The 19,969-nt window shown below is 43.9% G+C and overlaps 1 protein-coding gene across 1 annotated transcript; it reads right to left on the reverse strand.

Moving 5' to 3' along the window:
* Positions 1-11,586: 11,586 nt before the first annotated feature.
* On the reverse strand, positions 11,587-18,886 carry ALKBH1 (alkB homolog 1, histone H2A dioxygenase). Its single transcript, XM_075282364.1, has 6 exons — positions 18,731-18,886; positions 17,238-17,346; positions 15,509-15,671; positions 15,335-15,425; positions 14,670-14,863; positions 11,587-12,463 (listed from the first exon to the last, which is right to left on the reverse strand). The coding sequence occupies exons 1-6, from the start codon at positions 18,851-18,853 to the stop codon at positions 12,019-12,021; spliced, it is 1,125 nt and encodes a 374-aa protein (XP_075138465.1). The 5' UTR covers positions 18,854-18,886; the 3' UTR covers positions 11,587-12,018.
* Between the last annotated feature and the right edge of the window lie 1,083 nt (positions 18,887-19,969).

Here is a 19,969-nt window from a genome sequence, read left to right on the forward strand (position 1 = left end):
ACTCATTGAGTTCCCCTTTTTTTTTTCTCTGTGTGTTCAGGTAGGACAAGCTTAAGAAAGCTGTTTCCAAGTCCAAGAATAAGGCTTGTGCCTTATGTAAAATCAAGGTATTCCCCTTCTAAGCAAAGTGGTTCTATCAATCATGCATTGAGAAAACAGTATCAGAGGAATCCCCCTCTCAGGTTCAGGGGTTAAATGGAGCAACACATTTAGACAGGTCAGGCTTACCTGAATGTAATACCTTTCTCATCATGAAAAATTCTGCTTCTGTTGCTGAGATATTCATCTATTTCACAATATGTAAATGAGCAGTCTGGAGTCCAATTTGAAGGAGACAGCAGAAGGAATTACCATGTAAGGACATTTTTGGACAATGCAGAATTTATGGACTAGGGCTAAATTTATAGATTTTGCACGTTGTAACACTCTTGATCTAGCTGACTCCATTGTGGTTCAAATTCTGAAGTTTTTCTAGAAAGGGTTACCCACCAGCACCCTAAAAGTTTAAGGGGTCAACCTTTTTTGATCGTAAGAGAATGTTCTTCGGCGTCTCAATTCATGAGAGAAGCTTTTAGGAGTAGGCCTATAGCATTTTCTAAAGTTCTTCTTTGGAACCTAAATTGATTCTATTGGCTCTGAGCTATTAGAGGTAGCTTAGCTCAAAATACTTTCTCTCAAGACTGTCCTTCTTGTTGCACTTAACTTGGTCAGGAGAGTAAGTGAACTCCATGCCATTTCTTCAAACAACCAGGTACCAAGCAAAATTAGAGAGTTGTAATTTCTGATTCTTTCATCCTTCAAAATTATACTTGATGACAGAGTCATTTTTAGACCAGATCTAGCTTTTTGCTAAAGCTAGTGTTTAGACTCCATAAGACTCACGAGGTAGTACTCCCTTCCTTTTGTGTTAAAGGACCCTAAGGCCAGAATCCAAACAAAACAAAACAAAAAAATTCCCTATATGAGATTTCACATCATCTGTTTGTTTTTTTTCTTCCTTTTTTGTCTTATATCATAATTATAAAGCATGAAAAATACATGACAAGCAATGGCTTCTCTATTGCAGCAGCTATGTTTTTTACCCCTCCCTCTCCCCCTCTAATGCTAGTGCACGTGAGCCATGAAGTTAAAGGGGCGTTCATACTACCGCTAGTGACCGTCAGTAGTGTCCATTGCTATTGTCAGTTACAAGATTATACAGACATAGCTGAACTGTCACAAATCCGTTAAAATTTCCATTCATTTCAATAGGATTTTATCTTGTGTCCATTACACACCCAATCCATCACATATCTGTTTTTTTTGGTGAAAAAAAAGACCCTACATGCAGGACTTTTGTGTGCGTTTAAAAAAAATGTTTTCATAATGGACATCAAGCGTAAATTTGTATTTAAGTGGTCTGAGAAAGTTGTGTAGCATGTGAAGCTGTAATAGGTAATACTGAATAATATATCTAAATAAATCCCAGTTCCTTTTCCATAATTGTACCATAATTTGCTAGATATGCTTTTCAGGCTTCCAGCAAAGTTGTGTAACACATTAGACAATGCTGTATTAGAAAATGATGAGTACTAAATATATCTAAATAATTCCCCCTCCTAGCTCTGTAATTGTTACCTTGCCTTATATCTTTCAGGATCCCAGGAAAGCCAGGTAACATGCCTTGGTTAGCTGTAATAGAGACCACTCAGCAGAGATGTCAACCTGGGAGAGCCCTTCACAAGCTGATTAGTGACTGGCTTTTTGCTGCAAAAGTAGGAGTTGTTTTTTCAAGGGGTGTGCCCGTCGTAAAAGAGAATGGAATATTATAAGGATAATCTGTTTTCCCTTAGCCCAAACAGCAGCACAAGATGGGGTATTCCTGCCCTTGTGTGCTGTTAGGACAGGTGGAACTTTTAATTAGCAAACAATTTTTCCCCCTATAAGAGGCCGGAGAGACCTCCTCCCCCCTGTGTTAGTCAAAAAATATTAAAGGCAATATAACAATACAAACATTTTCATAAACAATGAGAGAGAGCCTTGTGCTGCTGTTTGGGCTAAGGGAAAACAGATTATCCTTATAATCTTCCATTCCCCCTACGCCCAACAGCAGCACAAGATGGGGAACTAGCAAGTATAATCCCAGCTAGGGCGGGAGATCTTGGCAAGCAGATGCCAAGACAGAATGTCCGAAGGCTGCGGCCTCTGAGCTGCGCCCATCCAATCTGTAGCGTCTGGTGAACATCAGATGAGAACTGCAGGAAGCAGCGGAACATATCTGCTCTAAGGAGAGTGAGCGTCTCTCTGCCCAGGAAGTTGATCCAGCTCTGGTTGCGTAGGCACGCACGAATTCCGGTACTGGTAGGTCTTGGGCACAAAGAGAGCAAGCGATAGCCTCCCTGATCCATCTTGACAGGTGGGGTGCAAACATTAGAAGCGCACGGTGCACCGCAGTGAGCTCTCACCAGTTAGACAAATGAGCATTCCATGTTGTGAAGTTGACAGAGTGCCCTTAGCAATAGAAATTAGTGCTTTTAGTCTCTGCAGTGAATACAGAGGGAAAGCTGAAAGAGGACACGGCTTACCTTACTGCAGGACAGTAAATGAACTGCAGCTGAAAAAGTCAGTAACCTGCACAAGGCAGGTAAGACAAGAGACTGCAGTATAAACATAGATCTTTCTCTCAGAAAGAAAGGGAAAGAGAAAAAGGATCTAAGACACCTTATTCTAAACCATAGAGGAGGCCACAGCCTCCTCCACCTGTCCAGTCACACAGGACAGAAAAAAAACACAGGGGGGAGGAGATCTCTCCGGCCTCTTATAGGGGGAAAAACTGTTAGCTAATTAAAAGTTCCACCTGTCCTAACAGCACACAGGGGCAGGAATACCCCATCTTGTGCTGCTGTTGGGCATAGGGGGAATGAAAAATTACTTTTTATTCAAATAAAATGTTGTATTAGGCACAAATTTTTTCCTGTAACAAAAGGTTAGATGAGAGAAAGTACCCCATAGTTTGCTACACAATTTCTCCTGAACATGTCAATATGCCATATGTGGTCGTAAACTGCTGTATGGGAACATGGCGGAGCGTAGAATGGAAAGAGAGCTATTTGGCTTTTAGAGGGCAAATTTTGCAGGAATTGCTTTTGGATGTCATGTCTCATATGCAGTCTCCTAAATTAGCAATAAAACAGAGAACCCCAAAACATGACCACTACACTCAAGGAATTTATCAGGGGCTATACTGAGCATTTTGATTCCAAGGCTGTTTCATAGATTTATTGGACAGTGAAATTTTAATATTATATTTTTTTGCAATAAAATGTTGCTTTAGCCACAATTTTTTTCATTTTTACAAGTGATTAAAAGAGAAAATTTATCCAACAATCTGTTATGCAATTCCTTCTGACTATGGAAATACCCCACATATGGAGGAAAACTGCCATTTTGGTGCAGCGCACAGAAGGCAGGGAGCACAATTAGGCTTTTGCAGAATCATTTTCAGGGGCCATGACACATTTGCCCCTCAGATGCTAATGCAGTGGAAAGTACCAAGAAGTGACTTAATTTTAGAAACTGCACCCCTTAAAGGTTATTAGTGATCATTATGACCCCCAAAGATACTTTCCATAAAGAAATACGCAGCAGATGGTGCAAAATGAAAAGTGGCACTTTTCCAAATAGGCCATTTTAGTGCCCAATAGGTCAGGCACACCTCATGGAACTGTGGGAAGTCAGCTCTCCAATTATGCTCTGTTTGCTGATTTTGGAAACACCCTAGATACAGACTTAATCTTTTGCCTAGTTATGCAGCAGGGCTCAGAAATGAGGAAGCAACATGCGCATTTGAGGCCTAATTTGGCATTTTAAAATGCATTGGAACAACTAGGTATGGAGCAGGACAGCGGTGGGGCAAACACGGTGTTACCAATTGGGGCCCCAAAAAGATAGTGAAACCCCTAAGATGATGCAGTCGTGTTTGACTACTACATCTCAGTGACTGAATTCCCATAAAAGTAAATATGCAACAAACTATGCATTACAAGTACCTGAGCTCACCATCAGAGCTCGAAGAATTGCACCTATTACTGCAACCCCTTATTTATTTATTCTTATCACTGATGGCATCCTTTCCCTTATAGAAGGGATTACCCACACATCTCCAAATGTAAAGCACCATGGAATTAATGGTGCTATATAAATAAACAATAATAATAATCCTTTTCCTTCTAGGAGGGATTACCCACACATTGATGCTCCTGATGAAACCTGCTGTTCATTTGCTTTAAGGGGGAAACGCGTTGAGCAGTATAAATACTATGAGCTCAGATAGCTCTGTGGCTGTGGGGACAGATAAATTGCCATTGTTTAGCTTAATGGTGATATTAATTAATCATTGCCTTGTGACTATCTCTCTTCCCCCTAATAATCCAAGGGGGAATGAGAATACAATATCCCAGTACTGGAGGATGCTGTCCATTAGTGGGCATACCCTCTGGCAGTGTAATTATTTTATATCTTCATATTTGTTTGATATACATTACATGTGCGGTCTACCTGTGTGAATGTTCCTTGATGCAAATTTGAACCAAGGCGGGATTTGAGTGGGCTGCGCCTGCGCATCATTTTGCCAGAACCATATGTACCTTCCTAGAACCCCAATGAGGTCATAGGAGGCATTATAGGAATGGACCTGGCTAAGCGTACTCGCTGTGTAAATTTACCACCAGGGTTCTAGCATCATATGGACAGCCTATTGGATTTTTGGTGACCTATACCCATACTAAGGTGATGACTGTTTATTGTAGAATGGCACACACGTGTGTAGGAGGGAACAGATGTACCAGAGCAGATATTTGATCAATGATTTGTTTATTCCAACAGTGTCTTCTTGGACTATCTGATGAACCACGGAATGACTAACGGACTAAAGCTAAGGCCCTAATTGACCTCCTAATTGACTAGAATTGGCTCAACTGATTAACCCCTGACATATCCATCTTTATGTTAGTGGCCGTCCTGTTTTTGTTGTTTTACTTAACATAATAAAAATTACATTTTATCATTCCTTTTTTGTGGATGCTGTGATATTTATTGCAGTACTTTGGTCTCTGTGATTTAAAGAGGTTGTCCCATCACAAGGATCCTAGCTATACTGCTAGTTTATGTGGATTTAAGACTTTTCCTAAATGCATTGCTTTATCAAAACTGCCTTGTTTGGCCGGTATCTTAATTTATTCACTTCATTGTTTACACTGCGTTTCTATGGCCCTGCTCATTTATCAAGTGATGTAGCTGCCTGCTCTCAGAGGGGGAGGGAGGGGCTGGGAGCAGCTCTGAGCTGTTTGAGAAGCTCCACTACTTAAAGGGATTCTACCATTAAAGCAACTTTTTTTCTAATTACCACGTCGGAATAGCCTTAAGAAAGGCTATTCGTCTCCTAACTTTAGATGTGGTCTCCGTCGCGTCGTTCCTTAGAAAGAAAGATTATGAATGATAATCTGTTTTCCCTTACCCAAACAGCAGCACAACTGGGGTATTCCTGCCCCTAATGAGCTGTTAGGAGAGGTGGAATTTTTAATTACCTAACAGCTTTGACCCCTATAAGAGGCAGAAAGACCTGCTCCTCCCTTGTGTTAGTATCAAGTATAGTATATAAAGAGCAATTACAAAGTGGTACACACTCATAAAGAATCTGTACAACAGTACCTCCTAGGGAGGGAGCCTTGTGCTGCTGTTTGGGCTAAGGGAAAACAGATTATCATTCATAATCTTTCTTTCCCCCTACGCCCAACAGCAGCACAACTGGGGATTTAGCAAGTATCGCTATTACCCTAGGGCGGGTCATCCTGGCAGGCTGATGCTAAGACGGAGTGCCCAAATGCTGTAGCATCGGCCATACGCCAGTCCAGTCTGTAATGTCTGGCAAAAGTCAATTGTGAGCTCCAAGAGGCTGCCGCACATATTTGCTCCAAGGAGAGGAACCGTGTCTCTGCCCATGATGTTGCCACTGCTCGGGTGGCATGGGCTTGTAAAAATTCTGGAACAGGAAGCTCTTGGGCCCGTAGGGAACAGCTAATGGCCTCTCTGATCCATCTTGACAGGGTTGCCTTGGATGCTTTAGAGCCTCTATTGTTGCCAAACACATTGACTAGAAGATTCTCTGATCTTCGGAACGGTGCTGTACGGTCTAGGTAAATACGTAGTGCTCTTACCAGATCCAGTGTGTGTAGCTTCTCCTCCTGCTCCGAAGCATGCGAGGGAAAGAAAGCCGGCAAGGCGATTACCTGGTTGGTATTCTGAAGTGTGGGTACCTTTGGCAAGAATCCTGGGATGAACCTCCACTACACCTGGGAAGAAGGTTATGAAGGGCTCAGAGGCTGCTAGGGCCTGTAGTTCACCAACTCTCTTAGCGGAGGATATTGCCAGCAGGAAAGCCACTTTGAATGACAGGTACTTCCAATCCACTTCAGATAAGGGTTCGAAGGGGGGCACACAGAGCCCTTGTAGAACCGCGGCCAGGTCCCACCTTGGGACAGGGGGCCGCACCTGGGGGCGAAGCCTGGAAGCCCCCCTAAGGAACTGTTTGACAAGAGGATCTTGAGATAACCATGTCTCCAGGAGAGCAGATAGAGCTGACACTTGAACCTTGAGGGTGGCAGGTGCTAGTCCTCTCTCCAGGCCGTTCTGTAAGAATTCTAGGACTGCATCTCTGCCTGGATCACGATGGCTGCCTGTACACCAATTTCGGAAAATCCGGGCGATCCTGTGGTAGCTCTGATTGGTTGCCTCTGCTCTTGAATGGGCTAAGGTACTTAGCACTCCCTGGGACAATCCTCTGTCTGCACGTATGGCGCGGTTAACCTCCAGGCAGTGAGGTTGAATTTGTCTAGGCCCAGGCAAGGCTGACTGTTCAGTGACACCAGGTTCCTGACTGGTGGAAGCCTCCAGTAGTTCCCCCGACTCATAAGGATAAGGTTGGTGAACCATGCCCCTTTTTGGCCAGAATGGCATGATCACTATAGCCGAAGTCTGGCCCTGCCTGAGTTTCGCCAATACCTTTGGGATCATCGGGATGGGAGGGAACACGTATGCCAGTTCGAACCTCCATGGTATTGACAGGGCATCCACAGCCAAAGGGTTGTCTTCCCGTTACAGGGAGCAAAACCTTTCTACTTTGGCATTGTGTTGGGAGGCCATCAGATCCACCTCGGAGAGACCCCACCTCCTGGTCAGGTAGTGGAAGATGTCCTGATTCAAGGACCATTCGCCTGCGGTCGGGCGGCCTCTGCTGAGTTGATCCGCTAGGATGTTCAGGCGGCCCTGGATGTGTACCGCGGCCAGCTGGGAGAGGTTCCGTTCTGCCCAAGAGAAGATCCGGTTGGTGACTTGCAGGAGCGAGGAGGACCTGGTTCCTCCTTGCTTGTTGATATAATGGACTGCGGTCAGATTGTCCGGCCTTACCTTAACCGCTTTCTCCTGCAGAACCGGTGCAAACGACAGAAGGGCTCGATGAACTGTGGTAAGCTCGCGCCAGCTGGATGAGCGCGTCCTCTCCCGCTGATTCCACGTACCTTGTACCGGGGTCTCCCACAGATGAGCTCCCCAGCCTGTGAGGGAGGCATTCGTAGTCAACAGGGTCCAGGCGGGCTGGACCAAGGACTTCCCATCGCGCAGATGGGTCCACCAGGGCAGTGTTTGCCGGGTGCTGATGGTTAACTGGATAGGCTTCTGTAATCCTGTAGGACTGTGGTTCCAGACTCTCAATATCTCGTTTTGTAGTGGGCGCATGTGCAGGTAAGAGGGGGGAGAGAAGCAGACCCCTATGAGAGGTCAGAACCCCTGCTCCCCCCTGACCACCTGTCCTGTCCCACAGGACAGAAAAAAACACAAGGGAGGAGCAGGTCTTCCGGCCTCTTATAGGGGTCAAAGCTGTTAGGTAATTAAAAATTCCACCTGTCCTAACAGCTCATTAGGGGCAGGAATACCCCAGTTGTGCTGCTGTTGGGCGTAGGGGGAAATACCGGTACTTACCGGTATGCTAATGAGGTCTCGGCAGCAATGGGGGCGTCCTTCTTCTTCATCTACCTCCATGACGAAGAAAGAAGACGACAGACAAAGGGAGGAGGCAGATGAAGAAGAAGGACACCCCCATTGCTGCCGAGACCTCATTAGCATACCGGTAAGTACCGGTATTTCTAAGGAACGGCGCGACAGAGACCACATCTAAAGGTAGGAGACGAATAGCCTTTCTTAAGGCTATTCCGACGTGGTAATTAGAAAAAAAAGTTGCTTTAATGATAGAATCCCTTTAAATGACACAGATAGGAGTGGTGAGAGCTCTGGGATTTCTGAGCTCTTATCAGTCGGATTAATTGAATTTGGCTGATAAGGGCTGAGATAGGGAGTCCATTACCTCTGTATGTAATGCAAGCGGACTCAAATCCAGCTCTGCTACATCAGCTTCACACAGTGTTAACTCATTTACAACCAATCCTGTGCAAGTGAAACCCCACCCACCTATGTGCCAAGAAAAGCAGGAAGTGAAGAGAGCACAACAGTCTGCAGGTTAGTGAAAAAGCGTCATGGGATTACCCCTTTAAACTATGCATCCAATTAATTATACAATATTAATTGTAAAATATCAAGAACCAATTTATTTTGAAGCCACAATCAATGAGTTTGAATTCCATCCTTTTTCTTTGAATGTGGTTCTGTTCCTTCCGTCCTTCTCACTGAGTGTTGTATTATATGCAGCATATTTAGGTTACCCTTACCTTGTGATTGTAGAAGGCTCTGAATTGTATAAAGAAAGGGCCATGGACTGAGGGGTGAGAAAATATGATTTACTTTTCAAAAATGGTGATGTAGTGGAGCTGTCAAAGAAAAGGGGGAGTGGAGCATATAAATATTTGTGGAGTGCACGTACGTAAGGTTCTTACCTTCTGCCTCCAGGGTGGCGAGAAGTACACCAGAAAATCTTGGCTAAGAAGGAGCTCCTACATGCCATAGAATATGTCATGTATACATAAATTATGGGTAATATACCTCTTGGCAGCAGGTACACATCAGTGTTACTGCTTTGCATACACTGTACTGGGTGTGACAAGCTCTGATATCTTATCTGTCTCTTCCAGCTTCTTCCTTTGTTATGTTCACAAGCAGCTGAACACTGGTAGGTAATAACAAAGTCACACTACTCCTTACCAGGGCTGAAAATGGGGCCACATGGTGGCTCAGTGGTTAGCACTGCAGCCTTGCAACACTGGAGTCCTGGGTTTGAAACTCACCAAGGGCAAAAAAAACATCTACAAGGAGTATGTTCTCCCCATGTTTGTGTGGATTTCCATCCCACACTCCAAAGGCATACTGAAAGGGAAAAAATGCACATTGTGAGCCCTCTGTGGGGCTCACTATCTACATAAAAAAAGAGACCCCAATGCAATTGTAAACTATGCACCTGCTCCAACAAGGCTGGTACAGAATTTACAGGAGAAGGACCCTGCAGGCTATAACCCAACCAGCCTGTTGGAGATTCATTCTGAATCCCCCTATATTAACTACAGCAAATGTATACCTTGACCTTACAGCCTCCCTGATCACCAGCTACATCACATTGCTTATTCTGCACAGCTTGTGTTTCAGTCTACAGTATACTTCTGAGCTGCATTTACTATAGTATTTTGCTGGTTTCTTTACAGGACTAGGCAACTGGCTTTGAAACCAATCAAGGGCAACATCTGCATGTAGTTTGTTTGGGTTTCTTCTAGGCACTTCTCTCACATGCCCCTGTAAAGTGGCGTAGAGGCTTAAGGGTCCTGCTGCAAAAGCCCAGCCTGCCCTCTCCCTCCACAGCAATTGTCTCCACTTTTGTGCTACAACCTCACCCTCAGAATCCGTCCTTGGCTATAGTTTGATCATTTTCTCCATTTGGCATCAAACTGTTAATTCTCTCTTTATTGACAGTGGAAGGCCAAGTGTCATAAATCACCTCACTCCAGTCCACCAGAGGACAGGAGAGATAAATTTCCAATGAACAAACTGCCAGTGATCAGAGGGATTCAAAAAGGTGACCAAATAAGCTTAATCAGCCTTTGTGTGGTGAGAGTGACTTATGCCCCCCCCCCTCCTGGCATATGGACCCGTGAACCATTTAAGTTATACCAGTGCTTATGGCCCCCCCTAAGGCTCTTGCCATCTCCTGCCTGACACCGCCCTTTTCACAGTACAGAGTCTAATTAGCATATCAGGCACCAAAGACAACAGCATTGGTTGCTCAAGAATGAAGAGGATATGGAAAAATTCCAATTATGCCGGAACCATTGAAGAGGTGGCCATTAATGGATGTAAAGAACTGATCTTGGTGGAAGTGGTGAAAGATCCTCTTTAACTCCTGCCCGCCACAAGCATTTTTCGATTTTCGTTTTTGACTTCCAAACCCTATAACTTTTTTTATTTTTCCAGCTCTCAGATGCTTATGAGATCTTAATGTTTGCGGGATACATTTTTCTTCATGATGCCACCATTAATTGTTCTGTATAATGTACTGGGAAGCTGGAAAAAAAATTATATGGTTTGATTTACATTTGAACCCCTTAACAAAAATTCAAAATGGTGTTAAATTTTTTTTCTTCTAAAAGTCGCCATTTTCTGAGACCCATAACTTTTTTATACTTCCATGTACGGGAATGCATAGGGTGTCTTTTTTTGCGCGGCTGGGTGCACACTTTAGTTTACCATTTTTGGGAATTGCTATTGCTTTGATCGCTTTTTAATCAAATTTTTATCAGAGGTAAAACAGTGAAAAAACAAGGGCTTGGCACTTTTGACTATTTTTTCCCTGCTGCGGTGTGTAACGTACTGGAAAAATATTTTTATAGATTTGTAGAGAGGGTGTTTTCAGACACAGGGATACCTAATGTGTTTCACAGTATTAAAGTACTTTTTAGGGAAAGCGGGGGTGATTTAAAATTTTTAATTTTTTGGATTTGTTAGATCTTGAACCCAAGGGGGTCTGATCACTAATGCAATGCATTACAATGCTATTGCTAAAATACAGGGGCTTCTACTGCAGGGTACCTAGCGTAGCCTGCAATAAAAGAAATAGAATGACAGGCTGGAGAGCCTTCACAAGGCTCCCGGCTTTCATAGCAACATGACGCCTGCCCCAGAGCTTACTCCGGGTGCCAGCTATCGCAGGAAAAATGGCAGCACTCACACGCCGCCGGAAAAATGGCGACTTGGTCAGCTGTGACCGAGGTACCGGAGGGGTTAATGCTTGCGATTGGTACAGGCATTGATCGTATGCATTAGTGCTGGGTGTCTACTATATAAAACAGTAGACACCCGGCATCCGCCGTAATAGTATGGCAGATGTCGGGAAGCGGTTAAAGGGATACCATGCTGAGGACCAAGAACAAGAGGGGAGCCATGCTGTGACTAAGAATGATAGAAAAGCCATTCTGGGACTCAAAATGCCATACTGGAGCCCAAAAACAATCAGGACCATCTTGAACCAGGAAATATACAAAGCACCAGGGGAAAAAAAAATTTAATTATTATTTCATTATCATTATTCTTACCATAGTACACGAATCTTCCCTAAGTTTGCACCATTTTATACTTTTATCAATAAATATGTTGACTAGGTAGTTCGTTCTACGAATTTGAAGTGTTTAGCTAGCATTATGTTTTTGTTTTTTAGTGCACTTTATTCATAAGTATGTCATACTTAATGTGCACCATACATTTTGATGCAAAAAACCGTCAAAGTACTGTATTGGTTTTGCTAAATATGCCTGCTGAGTCCAGATTACACTCTATGATGACCACCACTAAACCAACAGCACTATGAGGCAGGGTATAAAATCTACGTTTTAACTTTTCCTCTGTTAAAAGTCTACCCATTACCTATAAAATTCAACTTGAATAAATCAACACTTGTAAAGAATAATGGTGGCTTGTAGGCAGGGCAGAACACAACTGAATTCAAACCAGCAGCAAAAAAAAATTATATATATGATAAAATCTGTTCTGCATTTAGTCCTGCTCTTCAGTTTTCATGCGTTTTGTGAGTCCTTGCTCTTCCGTGCCCTGTGTCTCGTTGTCTTCACTGTAGTAAGAGTCTTCCTTGGTCATTTCCCTGCCATGTGTGTCACCCTCCTCAGGAAAGCTACCACCCTCTTCAAGGACTTGTCGCACAGTCATATTAATGCGGGAGGACTGCAGGTATGACTTGCATACCTCCCAATCAGATGGTGAGCATGGCTCTATAACAGGGCTGGAGTCATTATTGCATGGAGGCACAGAGAGGCAGGGTGGCAAGGCACTCCCTCTGGGATGGCGCAAGATCCGTGGCACTGCATGGTACAGTAGGCGGCTGGCACCAGACATTACCATGATGTCACCGCTGTGCATCATCATGGGGGTAGGGGCTATCTCTCTGCTAAGACCACCCAGCAGAAATATACTGGACTGCCCAAAGCTGAAATAACAAGAAATGAGAGAAATAATAATAAAAAAACACAAATAAACAACAACAGTAAGAGGGGTTACTAGTCCTCACTGTGAAGGCTGGTGCTGTGCAAGGACACAAGAAATAAATAGTTCAGGAAGGCAGAACACTCGCACAACTAGAAAATGCTCCACGCTATTAACAGCAGAACATTCCTCATTTGATTATTATTATATTATTATATTTAGTTCAAGTCACTCAGATGTTTGCTAATTAAAAGAGTGAATACTACTATTTGTGGCAAGCGCTCTGTACATACTGTAACAATAGAGGCTTGCATAGGTTACCTAGAAAAGAATATTATATATAGGCAAGTGATAGCTAATTTTAGTCTACACCCTATGAATTTATCACTTGCCTATATATAATATTATTTTCTAGGTAAGCTATGCAAGCCTCTATTATTACAGTATGTACAGAGCGCTTGCCACAAATAGTAGAATTCACTCTTTTAATTAGCAAACATCTGAGTGACTTCAGCTAAATTATAGGTAAATATGCCTCTTTGAATAAATATACATTAAGTGCTGCTGCAAATACTCAGGATAAATCAAATGTGAACACCCATTATATTCTAAATGTTCACTCTCTTGAATTTATCACGTTTACAATTCATTTATCATTTTAATAATTAAAAGTTAAGTTTTATGTTACTCTCTATCAGTGATCTATGTAAAGAAATTAAACACTAGTGGTTGGGAACGGGATGATGCTATAGCCACACAATTATTGGCAACAAGCATTGTTAGTAGTGCTGGTTGCCAATAATATCCCTGAATATCAGGCTGTCTAATAGTGTGTTAACACTCTTAAGACTGTAAGTAATAATGTAGTTGATCAGCTGAATAGCGAGCTTGCTGGTTGGCTGATCATATCTTTTATGCAGGATAAAAGCTGCAAAACACAGTCAGAACATTACTGAGTACTAAGGACAGTGCTACTGATAATCCATGCAACTGAATGGGGAAAGAAATGATCACAGCCCCAAAGATCGTGCCCTTCATTAAAGGGGTTGTTGTTTTCTTATGCCTCCCTTGTCATGTGCTCCAGATGCGTCTTCCGGCGTTATGCTGAAGCCAATCAGCGGCTTCAGCAGGCATGTGACCAATGAGGCTAATCAGCGAAGGCCCTGAATGTCACTACCCCAATATCACGGGTCCTCTTCCTGAGGCCGCTGATTGGCCTCAGCGGTCATGTGACTGCTGAGGCCAATCAGCAGATTCAGCACAATGTCGGAAGAGACCAGGGAGAGCAAACGAACCGGGAAGCGTGGGAAGACAACGGAGCAACTCGGCTCTGCCTGAGGCTCGATGGCAGAGCCGACTTCGCATGTCTAGAAGATTGAAACCCAGGACGGAAGAAGACACAGGGAGAGGGCGTTCCAGAAGAAGATAGAGGCGTTGCTGGAGATTTCTCTCATAGCATTGGGGTTGCCCCAGTGCTGTTTAAGCGCTGGGGACCGCTCCCAGTGCTGCGAAAGAACTCATCTGCACACCAAAGAAAACCCGGATTTCTACTGAACGGCAGCGCGAAGAAGAATAGCCTTTCTTAAGGCTTCATGTTAGTCAGAGAAAAAAGGGTATCCAATGATATGATCTCTTTAAAGTTAAAAAATTTAGCCTGGACAACCCCTTTAAGCCTATTTTAATTAGGCCAATGAAAAGGAGTACCGATCAACCTGCGTCTAGCGAGCTGGCATTTCTGGGGGACAAGATCTAGTAGTATAAATGCAGCCTTTATGTTTTTAGAACTCCCCGGACACGCATGAAGGAAACTCCACATGCATGACAAACTCTCCATTCTTAGCAGCCATAAGAAGAGGGTCAGGGATCCCCATTCTTAAAACGTGGGACCTGCATCTATGACACCCTCTAGATATGCCATAGATCTGTGAGATTGGAATACCCCTTGAAATCTGGTGCTGTCCAAATACTGATGTGTCCTCATCTTAGCTTATTAACATACACCTCTGAAACTCATTAGTCCAAATGTAAATACTTCAAAATACCCTTAAGCTATGTTCACACTACCGTGATAACAGTTCATTAGTCTGTTTCTGTCATCTGTCATAGGATAACATTAATGGGCACTAATGGTAGTATAGTAATGGTCATAGGCAACCCTGAATTTATCCTTGTAGGTCTACAGCTAGGTACACATGACTAGATGGTCTAACCTGAATGACAGAAGTGGACTGCTGTGGTCCAGTTCAGACTCATCCACATGGATGCCCAGCGATGAGTCCATATGGTAGTAGTTGAGGATCCCAGCCTCAGCCTTGAAGCTGGGAAAGCCGCAGGCAAGAGACACACAGCGTGATAGCTCTGCCAAGTCCACAGGGAATGGGCTCTGATGCTCTCTGTAATATTTCTGCAAAGAGGGGAAAAAAAAAAAAGAAATCTCTTAAGACCACTCCTTCTCATAACACTACCACCACTCTGACCTTGCTTCAAGTATAATTTATTACAAGTGAGGAGTCCATTTACTCTGACACTGGAGTGTCTACCTAGTGAAATGAATGATATTGCAGTATGTCTATGCAAAACTCACTAGCTAACAGAGGAAAATGTTTGTTCTCGTACTGTGTTAGCCAGTGGTTATGAAATATAAAAAACCAAAAAACTTGCAAGTCTTCAGTGGGTGATACCTTTTTTAATGGTTAGCTATTAAAAAAGGTATCACCCACTGAAGACTTGCAAGTTTTTTTCTTTTTTTCATATTAACTAACAGAGGTGATAAAGGAATCCTTTCTAAGATATTTATAGGCCCTGATAAAGCTTATAGAGGTACAAAGATATAAAATATCATCCATGGCAGCTTTCTGCAGCACAGAACACTAACCTTTGTTTCCCAGTTATAATGGAAGCCAACCGTCACCCATCGAAGCTTCTCCAGCAGAGTTTTTTCACTACGTTTCTGAGAAGATCTGTTCCTGTGTGAGGACAGTAAGTAGAGTCAAAGTCTACAACAACCAATGAGATGTGAGGATGTAATGGGCAGTAGTGTGCATCTCACCGCAACTGGGCATGGCTGCTGCTCCACAGATCGCTTGCACTGTCCAGGTTCATGTGTAAATCCAGGTTACATACATTGGGTTTCCGTGGATACACTTTCAGACATTGCCGCACCCAGCGATGCTGCCAACCAGGCAAGAAGGGGTTAACGATGAAGAGGAAACCTAGAGACAGGTCAAATTGTCACACACCCAATAGGACCATGCCAGTGAATTTTGGTTTAGTTTATTCAGGTATCAGCAATCTAATTGGATAGCGTACAGTTAGTAACATATCATTTAGCCAATGGCGTTCTGAGACAGGATGGTACGGAAGCAAAATAACGGAAATAAACAATATTATCATGTTCACATTAACTGAGCTGACCTTCGAATTTGGTTAGTTCTTGAATATTTTCCCAAACATACTTCCCAGCAGAATAATAAAAATATTAACAAGATATAAGGGCTGCTCAGGCAGGGGACCAGGAAATAAATGCTCAGTGTTTGCCTATGATGTACTGCTATACATAACACAACCAAAGAGCTCCCTCCCCTTGCTCATGGCCACCATCAGGGGATATAATTTTCATAGTACTACAAGATCTCTAAGAGTGTGGTCATGGGCATCTTCCTCGACCCAGCTATAATAACTACCCTCTAAACCTCATACTCCTTCACTTAGCAGTCCAAGGCGATTAAATATCTTGGTGTACCCCCTCCTTCATGCTTTCTAGCGAGTCCTCGCTTTTTGTTAGAGTAAAGACATTTCCTGATTAGGTTGGATAAATAGAATCAAAACGAACATCCTCCCTCGCCTGTTCTACCCATATCAAACCATTCCCTTAAAGGGGCTCTATCAGCAAAATTATGCTGTATGAGCCCCACATATACGCTACTGCGCACGCGTCGGCGCCATTTTTGTTGTAGTTCTAAGTACCCCTTAGAACTACGAGAGCGTACAGCGCATGCGCAGTACGCTCACGAACTTCTTCATTCCGGAAGAAAAGATGATGAAGGCGGGGAACAGCAAGGACAGGAGGGCATCGCTGGACTTTTTTCATGCCAGCCAGACAAAGCTATGGGTTGCCACTGAAGCTGCCTAATCCCCATCTCCCCCTAACATCTTCCTCTTTTCTGGACAGATCATATTAATTAGGATAGCCCATCAATATGAGATCAGCCACTTTACGGAGACCAGAAGCAGACAGCCCTGTTCTCCATGTGGTGGCTGTACAAAGTTACTATAGCTCAGCTCCCATTCACTTGTATAGGAGATGAGCTGCAGTAATTTAGCACAGACACCACATGGAGAAAGTGCTATCCACTTCTGTTCTCCGTATAATGCCTGCTGAGAACAGCTGATCGGTGGTGTCCTGGTATTAGTGACCTAACCTACGGAAAGGTCATCAATCTCATTTGCCCAGAAAACCCCTTCAATACTGAGACCCCCCACTGCAGAAACGCAGCTTTTTTTTTTGCTGAAAAATTTAGCTGCGTTTTTTTGAACCAAAGCAAAGAATGGCTACAAAAGGATTGTTAAATATGTAGGAATTACTTAGAATTCTCTCTTCTGCTTAATCCTCTACTGACTGGTTCACAAATTGCAGTAAAATCTGAAACAAAAAAAAGCTGCATTTCCGCAAAGTGGGGTTTCTGCCTAAAATTCAAAATTACTGCATCATTCAAGAGTAGGATTCCCCCCCCAAAAAAAAAGGATCACACAAACACTCACCAAACCTCTGTTCATACCTGGATAGCCATCCACATGATATGCTGACCACTGATGCAGTGGCTGCAAACCCAGTAGGCCCGCATCCTGGTCAGAGACTGCACTGACACGCAACTCCACTGGCTTCAGCTGCAGAGAAAACAAAAACACAACTACCTGTAGTCAACTTAAGGTGAGAAAGTGTCATCTAAGGAAGGGGCATAAGAAGGACAATGAGTTATCATACAGTATGTGGTACTATTAAAGCATGCCCCTCCTGAAGTTCAGATGGGAAGGGTGGCCCTCAGGTAGGGCTGGCTCACATCTGCATTTGGCATTCCATTCTGGGAGTCTGCATGAGGACCCCCTGAATGTAATACTGAATGCATTAACAAGCGGTGAGCAATGAAAGCACGCGGGCCCCATAGACTATAAGGGTCAGTTCACAGTTCATGTGATTTCTCTGAGTGGCTAGACGCAATGGGATGCTGATGCAGTTCATCAGCATCCCATGCTGATTAGACCCAAATGAATGGGCCTAATTGGGAGGAGCCGCAGCTCACTCAGCCACAGGAAGAAAGGGCACATTGCTTCTTTTTCTCGCTAGCTGAAAAAAACCACTAGTGGAAAAAAAGAAGCGAGCGACTCCCATTGAAATGAATGGGAGACAGTTTAGCAGGCGGATTTTGATGTGGAATCCTAATGGGGTCCGTGTGTTTTCCACGTGCTATCTACAAGAGTCAGGCAGGAAAGTAGTTCATGAAGTACTTTTCTCTCCGCATGACTCATGCGGACAGCACGCGAAAAACACACGGACCCCATTATAGTCTATGGGATCCGTGTTCTCTCATAAGCTCATCACTTGTCAATGCGTTCAGTATTCCATTTGGGGGGGTCCCCATGTAGACTTCCCGAATGGAATACCGAACGCAGATGTGAACTGGGCTTCAGCTTAATTAATTGTTGCGAAATTACTCACATCAATTATTTTACATCTATGTCATCCTGTCTCACACTGCCATTCGCTAAAGGATCTGTCACTAATTGTATCCTATCCAAAATCAGTGGCAGGACACAACATATAAATGGGGGGAGGGGTGTGTCAGGTACAAAGGGGAATGCCCTGAAATAATACTCAATCGTGACTGGGGCCATAACTGCTCAGCCCTGGGACTCTGAGCCCCCTCATTTGAGGGGAACACAGCCTTCACATAGAGTCACAATCTAACCACTATGACCTTTGCAGGGGCTTGTACCTCAGCAGACTGGGGAAGGCTTTGGGGGGTGGTCTGCAATATGTCACATGTTTTGTGTGGCATTTATTATAGGTTTGAGTGACAGCAGAAGATCAGACTTTATTAAACATAAAAATCCGCGACCAGAAGGAAAGTAACTGCTGTGACTGCAGAGGGAGGGTCACACTGAGAAACTACAATAGGTCATTGCATAGAAAGAGGTGAGAAATTGGGACGTGCTCTCGGGAACACACGATGTGAGAGGATGCCATTAAGCACAAGCTATCCATACTACTGACTCTGGACTCTCCGGGACGGAACTCTAACACCCCACTTAGGTCAGCCGGCGGGTTCTTCCTTCTGTAGAAGCGAAAAATCTTGCGGAAGGCGTCTTCTCCCTGCTCCAGCACCGCCGCCGACATCTTCACGCCGAGAACAGGGCGCAGCCATCTTGTCTCCACTTCCGTTTAGCGTCACTGGGGTCAGAGGTCAAACAGCGCAAGATGGCGGCACATAGAGAATAGTTCAGAGGTCACGTGCCTGTTTACCTCCGATTATAGTTTGGGAGGTGAGAGAGCAGTGACGGAGATTTTTCCACTCTGCAGTCTGATAATGTTGGCGTCCTCGCCTCACGTGCATAGACTGGTGCCAGCCCCCTGTACTCCATAGAAAATAGTGCCCCTCACCCTGCTGCAGATAGTGTTATGTGCGCATGCTCCTTATTTAGGCTGCATTCCAAGGTGGGAGCCGCGTACCTTATGTAAAGGTAGATGATGGGGGAGATTTTATAGCAGAATGTACAGGGGTATTCATTCTGTTGTCATGGAGCTGGATAGGACTTGATCTATAATGAACAGAACTTTACCAACATTTTCGGCCCACACCCCCATAAAAATATGGACAGAATATTCTAAACAGAACATCTGCACCACCCCCCTCCTAGATTTTACTCATGGGCCCAAACGCAGTCTCCACACATGATGCATTATTAGGCTAAGGCCTCACGTTGCGGAAACACAGCTTTTTTTTGTTGCAGATTTTATTGCGTTTTTTTTTGAGCCAAAGCCAAGAATGGCTAAATAAGGAATGGGGTATATATAGGAAGTTTTTATACTTCTCCCTTCTGCTCAATCCACTCCTGGCTTTGGCTCAAAAAACTGAAAAAAAAAAAAAAAAAAAAAAACTTTGTTTCCGCAATGTGGGGCCCCAACCTTAGAGTATAATGACCCTTGTAGCCCCATGTCATAGTCACTCAGCAATATAGGACACAGGCTCTGTGGGATCACAGGAAGATGTCATCTTTCTTGCAGGTCCTGCCACAATGTTGTTTCTATAGACCAGGAGACACTGATCAGGTCTTCAGCAGGATAGAGGCATTTTTGATTTCATCATTTATGATCCTTCTTCCGCTGCCAGCGAGCAACACGGTTGTTCAGAGTCCTGCTACAATGAAAGCCTTCAGGTTGTTTCGGACTCTTCTGCAGAGACCCTGTACCTGGACTCGGCCAGAGATGTGGACACACAGAATATTTAGTAGC

This window comes from Leptodactylus fuscus, chromosome 7 (assembly GCF_031893055.1).
Source record: "Leptodactylus fuscus isolate aLepFus1 chromosome 7, aLepFus1.hap2, whole genome shotgun sequence".
NCBI classification, from domain to species: Eukaryota; Metazoa; Chordata; class Amphibia; order Anura; family Leptodactylidae; genus Leptodactylus; species Leptodactylus fuscus.

Excerpts from the sequence above, each read along its gene's own strand:
- ALKBH1 (XM_075282364.1), bottom strand. The coding sequence starts at position 18,853 with ATGTCGGCGGCGGTGCTGGAGCAGGGAGAAGACGCCTTCCGCAAGATT. Across the intron at positions 17,347-18,730 it reads TCCGTCCCGGAGAGTCCAGA|CTGAAGCCAGTGGAGTTGCG; the intron begins GTCAGTAGTATG and ends TTTTCTCTGCAG. Across the intron at positions 15,426-15,508 it reads AGCAGCCATGCCCAGTTGCG|GAACAGATCTTCTCAGAAAC; the intron begins GTGAGATGCACA and ends GTCCTCACACAG.